Source organism: Talpa europaea, assembly GCF_964194135.1.
Source record: "Talpa europaea genome assembly, chromosome: 8".
In the NCBI taxonomy this organism is placed as follows: domain Eukaryota; kingdom Metazoa; phylum Chordata; class Mammalia; order Eulipotyphla; family Talpidae; genus Talpa; species Talpa europaea.
In genome coordinates this window covers 101,640,669-101,654,493 of record NC_140075.1, presented here as the reverse complement: position 1 = coordinate 101,654,493, position 13,825 = coordinate 101,640,669, and the positions used below count along the sequence as shown (strand labels likewise).

Here is a 13,825-nt window from a genome sequence, read left to right as displayed (position 1 = left end):
TTGCAAAATAACTAACATGGCCACAAAGGTGAAGCACTCCTGACCTTACTTGACGTAGTCGATCACCTCCTTCTCCCTGAAAAACTCTTCCCACTTCACTTCCATGACCATACACTTTCTTGGTTTTCTTCCTGCCTCTCTGGCCACATTTTTGTGCCAGTTCCTTTTCATCTCTACATTTAAATGTCAGAGTGCTACAGAAATACATATTTTTTATTTTTTATCTATACTCCCTCACATTGATCTCATCCTGGCCCATGGCTTTAAATACTATCTATATGCTGATAACTCCAAAATTTATTCCAGTTCAGGCTGCTTCCCTGAATTAAACACACACAGTCGGACTGTTATTTTACAACTACACTGATTGTGAAATTTGGTTAGTATCTCTCAAAACAGAAAACTCGTTTCCCCGCCAGTCTTTCCCAATTTAGTAACTGGCAGCTCCATTCTTTCAACTCTTCTGGCCCCAACCTGAGATTATCGTTGACCTTTGTTTTCTGCCACAATTTATATTTGATCCATCAGTAAAATCATGCTGCATCTATCCTCAAACTACATCTGATGCTTTCTTACTATGTCCGCTGTTAACACTCTGGTCCAAGTCACCAACATTTTTTAACTGAATTATTGCAACAGCCATCTAAGTGGTCTGTTTCCATCCTGCCCAGTCTCTTTTCTCAACACTGGAGCCAGAGTGACCTTGTTAGATCATTAAGTCAAATTGTGTCACTAATTTGATTACATTGTTCCAATAACTTCCAATCTCACTCATATGGGAAAGCTAAAATCCTCTCAATAGCTTATCAGGCCCTACATAGTCTGCCCCAGCACCAGAACTGCATCAGACCACATTTCTTACTTTCACCAAAATTCACTGCACTCCAGCCACATTAATTCCTCCTATTCCTCAAACACACTAAGTATTGCACTTCAGCCCATTTGCCAGAAATGTCCTTCTCTCAAATATCCACATAGCACATTCTCTCACTTCCAAGTCTCTTATTCAAGAGTCACTTTATATTTTACAGTGAGGTCTTCTGGCCATCCTATCTTACCTAAACTCTTTCCTAGTCACTACCTCTTGCTACAACTTTTTTTCCTTAGTCCTTATGTGCTAAATATACATATATGTAATTTATTTATGTAGTATATATTATGGATACATGATATAGTATATGTAAAAAAAAGGTATGTAAATATGCATGCTATATACTTTTTACATATACTAAACTATAAAACCTACTGTACTTATTCTGAGTCTCCCCCCAGTAGATATAAGTACCATGAAGACTGGGAATTTTATGTTTGGTCCACACTGTATCTCTAGTGCTAAGAATAGTCCCTGGCAAATAACAGGTACTCAATACATATCTGTCATAAGAATAAGTAAACCAGGGCCTCCCTGGTGGCGCAAGGGGTTAAGCACCGCACTGTGAAGCAATCCGCAGCCTCTATAGCATGAGTTCGATCCCCGGCCGGCCAGGGAGCAACCCACATGGTGAAGCAGACCTCTCCTGTCTTGCCCGCTGCTCCCCACAGCAGTGTATTTCAGTCAGTCTGCCTGTTCTGTTCCCCACTCTATCTTTGGAGAATCCTCTCAACCTCCATCCCCCAACCCCGCCCCTGCATCTCTGGCCCCAGCTCTTGTATGCATGAATGGATAAATCTTTGAAAAAGAAAAATAAGTAAACCAAGACATGCTCCAGATGCCACTCATGAAAAAATCTTATGAGTGACCAATTATAGCAAATGATAAATCAAAAAAGATGAGAACAGGGAGTTGACCACTCGATATAACAACGTGGGGTCACTGGTGATGCTGACAAGAGCAGTTATGGTGAAACTGCCAAGACTGAATGGGAGAGAAAAGGAACTGAACATGTTGAGTACAAAGTGCTCTCAAATATTCTCTCTTAACACAAGACTACTGCATGGTACCACTTCCCAGAATGCTACACCTTCACTCATTTCTTCTGATGACTAATTCTCCTCGTTTCCCATAAAGACACAGCTTCGGTATATTCTACAGGAAACATCACTGTGCACTGTTATGTCCCCAAGGACATACCAGAGGATAAATGCACCAGTGCTCTCCCCAGTGTACAGACTATGTCTTTAAATTCTGATTATACTAAGGCAGGGACCCTCGTACAAAGCAGGTACTCAATAAATACTTCTTTGATAAGTGAAAGAACAGTAAGTTCTTAATAGTTTCTAAGAATTTATTATTCCATGTTTCCTTTTCTATCCAAAATATAATATTGTGTCAATTATCTCCATAGTCAATACAAGACATTATAAAATAATAAAGGAAAACATTATCATGAAAAATCTTAAAATTTGGCTTCACCCTAAATAAAATATATTTAATGTATACTTGAGCCATTACTCTAGATAATTCTGATCTATCCTTGATTTATATCCTTTAAATTATACAGTATTTGAAAAATAAAGAATAATCCAGACACAAAATCTTACTGAATAGAATTATTAGTCTGTGAAAGTTAAGTTTACTTAATTCTAATTAAACACTGAGACATTTTTTTTAATCTTTATGTGGTCTAATGCTTTCTAAAGTATTGCTTCTAGATATTTCACAATGCTTAAGAAAATTCTGGCATCAAGTTTGAGGGTTTATAGCCATTACTCAAACTGTTAAAAGAGTTCTAGTCACACATCTTTTGGGATACAGACTGGCAATGAACTTCCCAAAGAGAATCATCTGAGGCGGTTTCTTAAAAAACAGATTACTGGATTCTGACCCCATTGGCATCTCACTGAGGACGCCTCAGGAAAAGGGCAGAAACTGGCATAAAGCGCCTTAAATGATTTTCATGAGCAGTCAGGTTTGCAAAATATTTACCATATATCTGGAAATATTAAGGAGATAAGAAGACAACTACAAGCAACACAGATAAGACATGCCAGGTGGCACCACCACTGGCATACTAGATGGCAGCAACATGACAGGAGAACTGGTGAGCAGCACAATGGGAGACTGGTCATGAGCCAGTCTGTACAACCCAGATAGCACTTGTCTTTTCAAAGCCTAAGCCTAACCACAGCGACCTGCTCATTCTGGAATAGCCTTAGCCCCAGATTAAATCATTTCTACCAATTAGGCTTTATCTAAGTGTTAAGCAAATATGGAAAGCAAGACAGTGGATTAAAACAGCATGGACTTTTTATGATCAAGGCTAACATTACAGCAACACTGTTTTCCACCATGCACCACGTTTAGAAATATTCCGTTTTCCACCGTGGCATCAGTAGAAATTTTACTGGAGTAGTTTCTATACCTAAACCTTAAACTTTGAATTGGTAAAAATAAATGGAAATGTATGAACATTTGGCCCATCTATTTCACAAACAGGAATGCTGTCATTATTGTTTGAAAAACTATCGGGAGCCCTTTGATTTCTAAATTATAGTCAGTGCTGTATTAAATTCGTGCCACCAATTCAAAGATGGTGTATGTTTCAGATTTCACCACCCCAATGAAAATTTTCAGGAAACTTTTTCAATGTTGTAAATTATGTTAAAGCTGAATCATTTGCATAAAAGCATAAACATACATTCAATTATAGCAAAAATTTGAGTAATTTATCATTTTGATATTTACAGTAGTGTATGGGTTGTGCAATTATAATACCAAAAAAAAATTGGTATTATAATACAAAAAGGCAGAAACATTACTTTCCTTACAGTTCACTGAAAGATAATTATAAAAATTCAAGCATGAAAGTTTCTAATTACTACTGCAAGAATAAATGAAGTACAATTACCCCCACGAAATAAATCGTATCTAGTTTCGGAAGGCCTTAGTATCATACCACCCTTAACTGCCAAGGAGTAAAAACAAAGGACATTAGCCTACTCCACCTGCTGAATTCAACCTAATAAAATGAATATGTGGAGGAGGACTTCAGGCAAGGCTGCTCTACCAGGTGAAGCTGCTATATCCCCGGTGCTGTTGAAGATCTAACACACAGGAAAGAAACTGGAAAGGATTTGGGGAGAAAAAGACAAAAGAACCGGGCTAAATTCTCTTGCAATGAATAACAACAGAAAATATAAACACTGCTTGTTGGGTTTTTGAATCACTAAGTTGTACAATTATAACAGGTGTGTGATTTTGATCCATCACAAAAAGAATCCTAACTTGAGAAAACCTTGAGACAACTTTTCAGCTTTCTTTGCCAAGTAATGTATTAACTACAAGCTGGAAAAACTCCAGTGTGTCAAAAACCAAATGAAAACAAAACACCACCTCATTCCCTATTCCACAATCTCAATTTCTGCTTTCCTCATCTTTACTCCATCTCCCGCCCTCCCTTTGGTTTATCCTCGGCCGCCTTTCCTCTCTAATAGATCACACAAGTGCAAAAACGCAAAACAGAACAACTCTTATTCTCGCTTACATCAAACGAAGACAATCCTGTGGAACACAAATAAGGGAATAAAACTGAGTAACCAAATCTAATCATAGAATCTCTGTAAAAAACCCCAGAAGCAGCCTACAAACATATTGGCGAAATGTTTTAAAATACATTCTCCAGTCAAGGACAAAAAAAGCTGTGCTTGAGTCAGTAACCAATGGCTTGGAATACTTTCTCCACCTTTTAACTTTATTTGCTACAAAAGTTCTGCTGAGACACTGATTGAAAATCACATTTCAAATATATTACTCACCAAAGAAATACACACAAGCGCTGGCATCAACTTTAAGACACGCTACCCAACGAAAAATGAAAACGCAAAACCACACCAAACCAATGTGATTTAAGTAAGAAACACAAAAGTAAACTTATCTTCACGACGGGGTAATCGCCTTCAGTTAAAACCTCCCCCCAAACTATCTTCAGGGGTGCAAAATTTTGAGGTTCAAGACGTTGCCTGAAGGTTGTCGGGGTTTCTTTCCACCGGCTGTTAACAGCAGGCGGTGAACCCCGAACTAGTGCTGGGCCAGAGCCGCGCGCCCTCCAGGATGCCGCCGGGGCGCGCTCCCCGGGACCGGCCTGGGGTGCCTGTACTGCCACCGGTTGCCAATTAGCTCCAGGATGTCCCCGAGGCCCTTTCAACACCTGCTTTAATAAGAAATCTCTGAGGGTACAGACGGCGCAGACGGCTCCACAGTCAGCTTCGAGGGCACTTTCCATCTTGGGGATGGAGGGAGACGGTGATCCAGCCCGAAAGCCCAAGCCGCGCGGACTCGGGGTCACGCACTGCCCGCGGGAAAGACTCCCCGGGGCCAGGACGCGACAAGGGGTGACCCGGGCGGGATGGGCAGCGGCCCGGCGCGGGGCGCTCAGCGGCGAGGCTCCCCGCAGGGGCGGCCGCCGTACCCCGCGCACCCCGCGCACCCCGCACCCCGGCGCGCGTACCTGATGATGTCGTCGCTGTGGCCGCGGTAGAACTTCTGCCGGTGCTCGCGCGGGCTGTACACCACGCCGACGCCCGCCACGAAGTACACGATCTCCTTGGCCGCCGTGTAGTAGAGGTTGTTGCGGCACTGGTGGCCCCGGTAGCCGTACACCCACTCGAGCCGCAGGTGGCAGCTCGGGGCGCTCCGGGCCGCCATGTCGGGGCGCCCACCCGCCGCGCCCGCGCGGGCCCGCGGCGCCGGGGGGAGGCGGCCGGGGGAGAAGCCCCCGCGCGGGCGGCCGGGACTCGCCGCCTGCCGCGTCCTCTACGCCGCGCCCGGCAGGGGCATGTCGCCGCCTCGCGCCGCCGCCGCCTCAGCCCACGGGCGGGAGCTCAGCCCGGGCCGCGCGGAGCATGCCGAGGCCCGCGGGCGCCGCCGGCCGTCCAGTGGGGTGTCGCGCGCGCCCTTCGCCCGCCCGGGCTCGCCGCGTCTCCTCAGCCCGCAGCGCCCAGGCCGGCCGCGGAGCGAGGGCCCGCCTCCCGCCGCCCGCCGCCCGCCTCCCGCCGCCGGCCGCCCGCCTCCACTCCGCCGTCGCCGCCCGCGCGCCGCGCGCCCCGCTCCCCGCTCGGGTCACCTGCGGCGCTCGTGCCTCGCCGCGGCCCCGGCGCCCGAGCTGCGCAGGCCCGCGCCGCGCGCCCCCGAGCCGAGCCGAGCCGAGCCGAGCGGCGAGCGCGCGACCTCGTGCGGCCCCGCCCCCGCCGCCGCCGGCCCCGCCCCCGCCGCCGCCGGCCCCGCCCCCGCCGCGGGCACCGTACACGACTCGCTCCAGCGCGGCGGTCCTTTCGCAGCGACTGGGCCCGCCGCCTCCCGCCGCCCGCGCCAGCGGCCCCGGCTACGCGCGCGCGTGCGCGGGGACGCCGAACCCTCACGACGCCGCCCAGGCCCGGGGCCGACCCTTCGCTGCTGGGGGTCCTCGCGCGGGGAGCGCCCGCTGTCTTGCCTGGCCCTGGAGCGGGTCAAGGCAACATTTATGCTGCGCTCCTTTCCCCCTCCTGAGTGTGTGTGTGTGTGTGTGTGTGTGTTCTTACTGCTGCACACCGCTTACTGTATCACACTGGGGGGAGAAACCTGACTTCCGTGTGTATTATACTCTGTAGGTGACCTCCAAACTCCAAGTAGAATTTAAATGATAAAATGTCGCGCGCCAGCGATGAATTCTGAACAAATAACAATGATCCCTGCAATTGGTATATTGGATATCAGTACTAACTCCTGATACTTGCAGAGGTGAAGATGACTTCAGAGTTGGGATCCTTGAGAATGTGCTTGAAAACGAAATACCGGGAGCAATGAATTCCTGTCAGTTCCCCACTCAGTTTTTAAAGTGCCCCCTATAGGGACACCACCAAAATTTACCAAGCATGTTAAAATTATTTGAAACCTGTAATTTAAAAGGCTTTAAGTACAGAGTGATAGCCCTAAGGTTTACAAGACATACAGCTCATGCTAATATGAACCCCCTCTGTCAAAAACGCACTGTTGTGGTTTCCCTAGGAACTGTCAAAACTTGGAACTCTGACAAAAGCCAGGATATATCAGCATCCTTTTAAGTTAGGGTGCCCATAGACTGGAATGGATTTTACCCAATCTAGTACTGCCACCAAGATGGAAATTACCAACTTGAGATAAGAAAATATCTTTTCAATTCTGGTGATGACCTGTAGACAACATGCAGGGAAGAAGGGTCAACTTAGAGGAAGAAATTTGCACAAGTGTTATGAAAACTAAACTCTGAAAGAGTGAGCAGATTTGGTGAACTCTACCATGAAGACAAAGTAGAAATCAATCCACCACCGAGATTCAGTCAGTTGCCGGGCAATGTAATTAGTGATGAACTCTTAAAGTTAGGAAAAACTAAGTGTATAAAATTTCCTTGATTAAAAACTCTCAGACATCCTCAGGTTTATCATTTTTGCTGCAATAGCAATAAGCTATTGCTCTTATAATGAAAAGGGTCTTTGTTCTAATTTCCAGGGACAGCCAAGAATTAGAAGGGGGTGGTGAGATTGGGAGAGATACACCCCAGTCCCACTTCACCTTTGGCTCAGGATAACAAGAATCTCAGCACAAAGTAAAGGTAATGCCGACTGAGTTCTGGAACCTGCTAGAAAGTGAGAACTCAGGCCTAAGACTTGTCTCTGATGCTATAAAAAGTTCTCGGGTTCCAACCTTTTGCTGTCTCCAGGAAACACATTTAGCTACAAAAGATAAAAATAGGCTCAAAGTTAAAGGATGGAAAACAATCCTACAAGCAAATGGACCAAAAAAGAAAGCAGGAACAGCTATACTTATATCAGATAAAACAGATTTCAAACTCAAAAAGATAAAAAGAGACCCCAAGGGTCACTACATTATGATCAAGGGGACAATACTTCAAGAAGAAATAACACTCATTAACATATACTCACCAAACGAAGGAGCACCAAAATATATCAGACAACTGTTGTCCTCTCTGAAAACAGACATCAGAGAAAACACATACGTAGTGGGAGACTTCAACACACCACTATCAACAATGGATAGATCAACAAGACAAAAAATAAGTAAAGAAACTAAAGCTCTAAATAAGGACCTAGAGCAATTGGGCTTAACAGACATCTATAGAACACTAAACCCCAAAAAAACGGAGTACACATTTTTCTCAAGCGCACACGGATCATTCTCCAGGATCGATCACATACTGGGGCACAAGACAAACATCAACAGATACACCAAGATTGAAATCATATCAACCATCTTTTCTGACCATGAAGGCATCAAACTAGAAATAAACCATAAAAAGAAGGCAAGGAACTTTCCTACCTCATGGAGATTAAAAACCACACTACTGGAAGACCATTGGACTAATGAGGAGATCAAAGAAGAAATTAAAAAATTTTTTGAATTGAACGACAAGGAGGACACCAATATCCTAAATGTATGGGATGCAGCAAAAGCAGTAATAAGAGGAAAATATATAGCAATAGAAGCTCACATCAAGAAACAAGAAAGAACGCAAAGAAACAACCTAATCTCGAAGCTCAAAGATCTAGAAAAAGAACAACAAAAAAACCCCAAAACCAGTAGAAGAAAAGAAATAATAAAAACCAAAGCAGAAATAAATGAAATTGAAGCTAAAAAAACAATCCAAAAGATCAATGAAACCAAGAGCTGGTTCTTTGAAAAAATCAATAAAATAGACAAACCCCTAGCCAGGCTCACAAAGGAAAAAAGGGAGAAAGCACAAATAAACAGGATCATCAATGAAAGAGGAGAAATCACAACGGACACAGCAGAAATCAAAAGAATAATCAGTAACTACTATGAACAGTTATATGGAAACAAGTTCAACAATCTAGAGGAGATGGACAAATTCCTACAACTCTACAATCACCCAAAGCTAGATAAAGAAGAAATAGAACACCTAAACAGACCAATTACAATTAGCGAAATTGAAATGGTAACCAAAAACCTCCCCAAAAACAAAAGCCCAGGACCTGATGGATTTACAAATGAATTCTACCAAACATTCAGAGACGAATTAGTGCCTATCCTTCACAAACTCTTCCAAAAAATTGAGAAGGAAGGGACAATACCAAACACGTTTTATGAAGCCAACATTACACTAATACCAAAACCGAACAAGGACAACACAAAAAAGGAAAACTACAGGCCAATCTCCCTAATGAACACTGATGCAAAAATCCTCAATAAAATTTTAGCTATCAGAATCCAACAATGTATCCATAAGATAATTCACCACGACCAAGTTGGATTCATTCCAGGGGCACAAGGATGGTTTAACATCCGAAAATCAATCAACGTTATCCAACACATCAACAAAAAGAAATATAAAAACCATATGATAATATCAATAGATGCTGAGAAAGCTTTCGACAAAGTGCAACACCCATTCATGATAAAAGCCCTTGAAATTCTTGGGATACAAGGAACATACCTCAACATCATAAAGGCCATCTATGACAAGCCAACAGCCAGTATCATTCTCAATGGTGAAAAGCTGAAAGCAATTTCATTAAGATCTGGAACAAGACAAGGATGTCCACTCTCACCATTGCTTTTCAATATAATACTGGAAGTCCTAGCCAGGGCAATAAGACAAGAGAAAGACATCCAAGGAATCCAAATAGGAAAAGAAGAAGTCAAACTATCACTATTTGCAGACGATATGATATTATATATAGAGAACCCCAAAAACTCCACAGAAAAGCTAATTCAACTCATCAATCAGTTCAGTAAAGTGGCAGGATACAAAATCAACACGCAAAAGTCAGTAGCCTTCCTATACACAAACAATAAATCTGAAGAAGAAGAAATCAAAAAGACCATCCCTTTTGTTATTGAAACAAAAAAAATCAAATATTTGGGAATAAATCTAACAAAAGAGGTAAAGGACCTATACAAAGAAAACTATAAAACACTGTTAAAAGAAATAGAAGAAGACACAAAGAAATGGAGAGACATCCCCTGCTCATGGATTGGAAGAATAAACATTATTAAAATGGCCATCCTTCCAAAAGCAATATACAGATTCAATGCTATTCCAATCAAAATTTCAATGTCATTCTTCAAAGAAATAGAACGATTATTGATGAAATTCATATGGAATCACAAAAAACCCCGAATAGCCAAAGCTCTCCTGAAAAAAAAAGAAGGGAATGGAGGCATCAGACTCCCAGACTTCAAACTATACTACAAAGCCATAATCATCAAAACTGCATGGTATTGGAACAAGAACAGACATACAGACCAATGGAATCGAATAGAAAATCCAGAAATAAACCCACAGATTTATGGTCAACTAATCTTTGACAAAGGAGCAAAGACTATGCATTGGAGCAAAGAAAGTTTGTTCAATAAATGGTGCTGGGAAAACTGGGTCGCTACATGCAAAAGAATGAAGCTTGACCACCACCCCACACCATACACAAAAATCAACTCAAAATGGATTAAAGAACTAGACATAAGACCTGAAACCATAAAATATATAGAAGGAAATATAGGCGAAACACTACGTGATCTGCACATCAAAGACATCTTTACAGACACATCACCCAAAGCAGTGATAGTGAAGGCAAAGATAAACAGCTGGGACTACATCAAATTAAAGAGCTTCTGCACAGCAAAAGAGACAATAACAAAAACAAAGAGAAACCCCACCAACTGGGAGAACATTTTTGCACCCAACACTAATGATAAAGGACTGATCACAAAAATCTGCAAAGAGCTGATGAGACTCAACAACAACAAAGAAAATAATCCAGTCAAAAAATGGGCAGAAGAGCTTAAAAGAAACTTCTATGAAGAGGAAATGCAAATGGCCAACAGGCATATGAAAAAATGTTCAACATCACTTGTCATCAGGGAAATGCAAATCAAAACTACCATGAGATACCATCTTACACCAGTGAGAATGGCACATATTAAAAAAACTAGCAACAACAAATGTTGGCGAGGGTGTGGAGAAAAAGGAACTCTTCTGCACTGTTGGTGGGAGTGCAAACTGGTCCAACCACTGTGGAAAGCTGTGTGGAGATTTCTGGACCTACTAAACATAGAGCTTCCATATGATCCAGCAATTCCACTCCTAGGTATTTACCCAAAGGACACAGAAACATCAATTCCAAAGAACACCTGCACCCCTATGTTTATAGCAGCACTGTTTACAATAGCTAAGCTTTGGAAACAACCCAAATGCCCAAAAATAGATGACTGGATCAAGAAGATGTGGTACATATATACCATGGAATATTACTCAGCATTCAAAAAAGATAAACACATGCAATTTGCAGCAACATGGATGGCGCTGGAAGGGATCATGCTCAGCGAAATAAGCCAAAAAGAAAAAGAAAAATACCGGATGGTCTCACTCATAGCAGGAATCTAGAAAACTTAAATAAGGGACCAGGAAAATGAATAACTATAAGATAGTGAAAATCAAAATCAACAAAAAACTATGAACCAGAGACACTTTTAGGGGGGTGGGAGGGGAGGGATTGGGGTCAGAATGGGGGGGCTGCAATTGTATGGGGAATATAACAATAAAATTTATTTAAAAAAAAAAAAAAAGTTCTCGGGTTCACTGCACAAAGACATACAATTACCTTCTCCTGTATTTATTTTTTGCTCTTAAATAAGAATATGTTTGTTAAGTCTGTTGTGAATCCCTTGAAAACCCTGGGTAAGAAATAGAAAAAGTTGTTGAGTATTTAAATTTAAGCAGTGAATTTAGGAAAGGTTAAATATTTTGCTGCTGTACATTTGCAGTGCATTAACCACTGATTACATGTAAATTCTATGAGATGAAAAGAATAAGAAATACTTTCTCTGTGTTTCAGATTTTTTGGTGTAATATCTTATGGATCCCATGATACATATTGAAGTACTTATATTAATAGAAGATTTAAATTATTTATTTTTCCATTATCATATTTTCCATTATGATTTTTAATGACCCAAGGGGGGAGTGTGAAGAAAAAACATTCTTAATTAAACCATCCTCAGCTGACAATTCAAAAGAGAAGGTACAGGCACAAAGATGAGTGAAACAATGAAACATTCATGAATACTGGGGGACAAAGACAAACCTGATTAGTACTTACCTCTACAACATGACATAATCCTGTATTACAACGTCATATCAGAAAGCCTAATCAAGCTTTTATTGCTAGATAAGTGTCTGCTACCTGGATCCTTTGAAAGCAACACTTGCAAGAATGTGTTCTGGGGGAAAGACCCCCGGAATTTTGCATATCAAGTGCACATATGTGAGACAAATATAAGCTACCATCATCTCTGGTCATCTATTTCCTAAAGTCTGAGTTCCTAGGATGAAGTTTTATATTCTGGATATTTGCCAAATTTGTAAAAGTCAAGCAAATAATCTGTTGACTTCTGATTTAAGCTACCCTCAAGTCTACAAAAGAAACACAAGGCAAACCACATAAAACCTAACAGCCAAAAGTCAGGACATTAATTCTAGCTAGCTAATTCAATTTGTGAATTATAATGATATTTTATTTATTTTTTTAAAGATTTATTTATTTTTTTATACAAGCACTGGTTACAGTCAGAAGCACGGAAGGGTGAGAGGATTCACCAGAGCGGGGAACAGAACTGGCAGACTGACAAAACACACTGCTGAGGGTAGCAGCGGGTGGCAGGAGAGGTCTGCGCGCCATGTGGATCCTCGCCGGCGGCCGGGGATCGAAGTGGTGCTGCAGAGGCTAAGGGAAGCTTCACAACGCAGCCCAGTGCTCAACCGATGCGTCACCAGGGGAGGCCCTATAATGATATTTTAATAAGCTGTCCATAAAAATATTTCTGTAACCATACCTTTAATTTTCTTTTCCCTCCACCAAAACACGCCTGCCCACAACCCATCTGCCTCCCTCTCCCATACCCCCCACCCTTCTCCCTATCACTGCCTCCCCCCACCCCCAAGTAACCACATACCTTTAATTAACCTGCCTTATGTGAAGACTCTTACAGTGCCTGGCACAACAGTAGATGTTCCATACATATTTGTTAGCTGTTTAATGTAAAAGAGAATACTCATGTAGTCTCAGTACGATTCCTTTTAGTTTTATCCTGAGAGCTGAAACTTTTGAAAACTTGAACCTTTTCTAAACTTGAACCTTTCTTAGTTAGGACTTCTTTGGTTGTATGACAGAAACCCATTCAAAATGTTTTAAGATAGGGCCTCCCCGGTGGCGCAGCAGTTGAGCGCTGGGTTGCGAAACTGCCCACAGCCTCTGCAGCACCAGTTCGATCCCCGGCTGCTCCCTGGCCACCAGAGGAGGGTCCCATCTCCTGCTGCCCGCTGCTCCCCTCAGCAGTGTACTTCGGTCCTTCTGCCTGCTCTGCTCCCCGCTCTGGCTCTGGTGAATTCTCTCACCCTCCCGCGCTTCTGACTGTACCCAGTGCTTGTATAAATAAATAAATAAATCTTAAAAAAAATGTTTTAAGATAAAATGGAAATTTTGGTTGCAATTGTATGGGGAATATAAAAATAAAAAAAGATAAAAAGGAAATTTAATTTTTTCCTTCCTTCTGTCTTTCCTCCTTCCTTCCTTATTTATTGATTGGTTTACATTGTATGTGATTGAAAGTCGTAGACTCGCACATCTTCAGATGCATGTCCTCACCCCACACCCACACCAAGACACCCACAGTTCCCCATAGTCCATTTCACCCCCTCTTCACTATCATTTCCCCTCTCCCTCTTTTGTAGCCTCGATTCCACTGTCAGATTTCTAGGGTTTGTTACTGGTTTGGTTTTATCTGACCCTTTATTTTGTTTTTCCATATTCCACATATAAATGAAACTATCCCATTTTTGTCTTTCTCCTTCTGACTTGGATTAGTATCCCCTCCAGTTCCATCCATGTTGTCACA

The 13,825-nt window shown here is 42.4% G+C and overlaps 1 protein-coding gene across 2 annotated transcripts in view; it reads right to left on the bottom strand.

Moving 5' to 3' along the window:
• EML5 (EMAP like 5) overlaps nt 1-5,584 on the bottom strand; it is a gene marked incomplete at both ends in the record, with an annotated part of 117,208 nt that extends 111,624 nt beyond the window's left edge. For both annotated transcript variants that reach the window (XM_084240585.1, XM_084240586.1), the window contains one exon: nt 5,388-5,584. In XM_084240585.1, coding sequence (XP_084096711.1) covers nt 5,388-5,584 — 197 coding nt within the window. The remainder of the gene's footprint in view (nt 1-5,387) is intronic.
• Nucleotides 5,585-13,825: the final 8,241 nt, after the last annotated feature.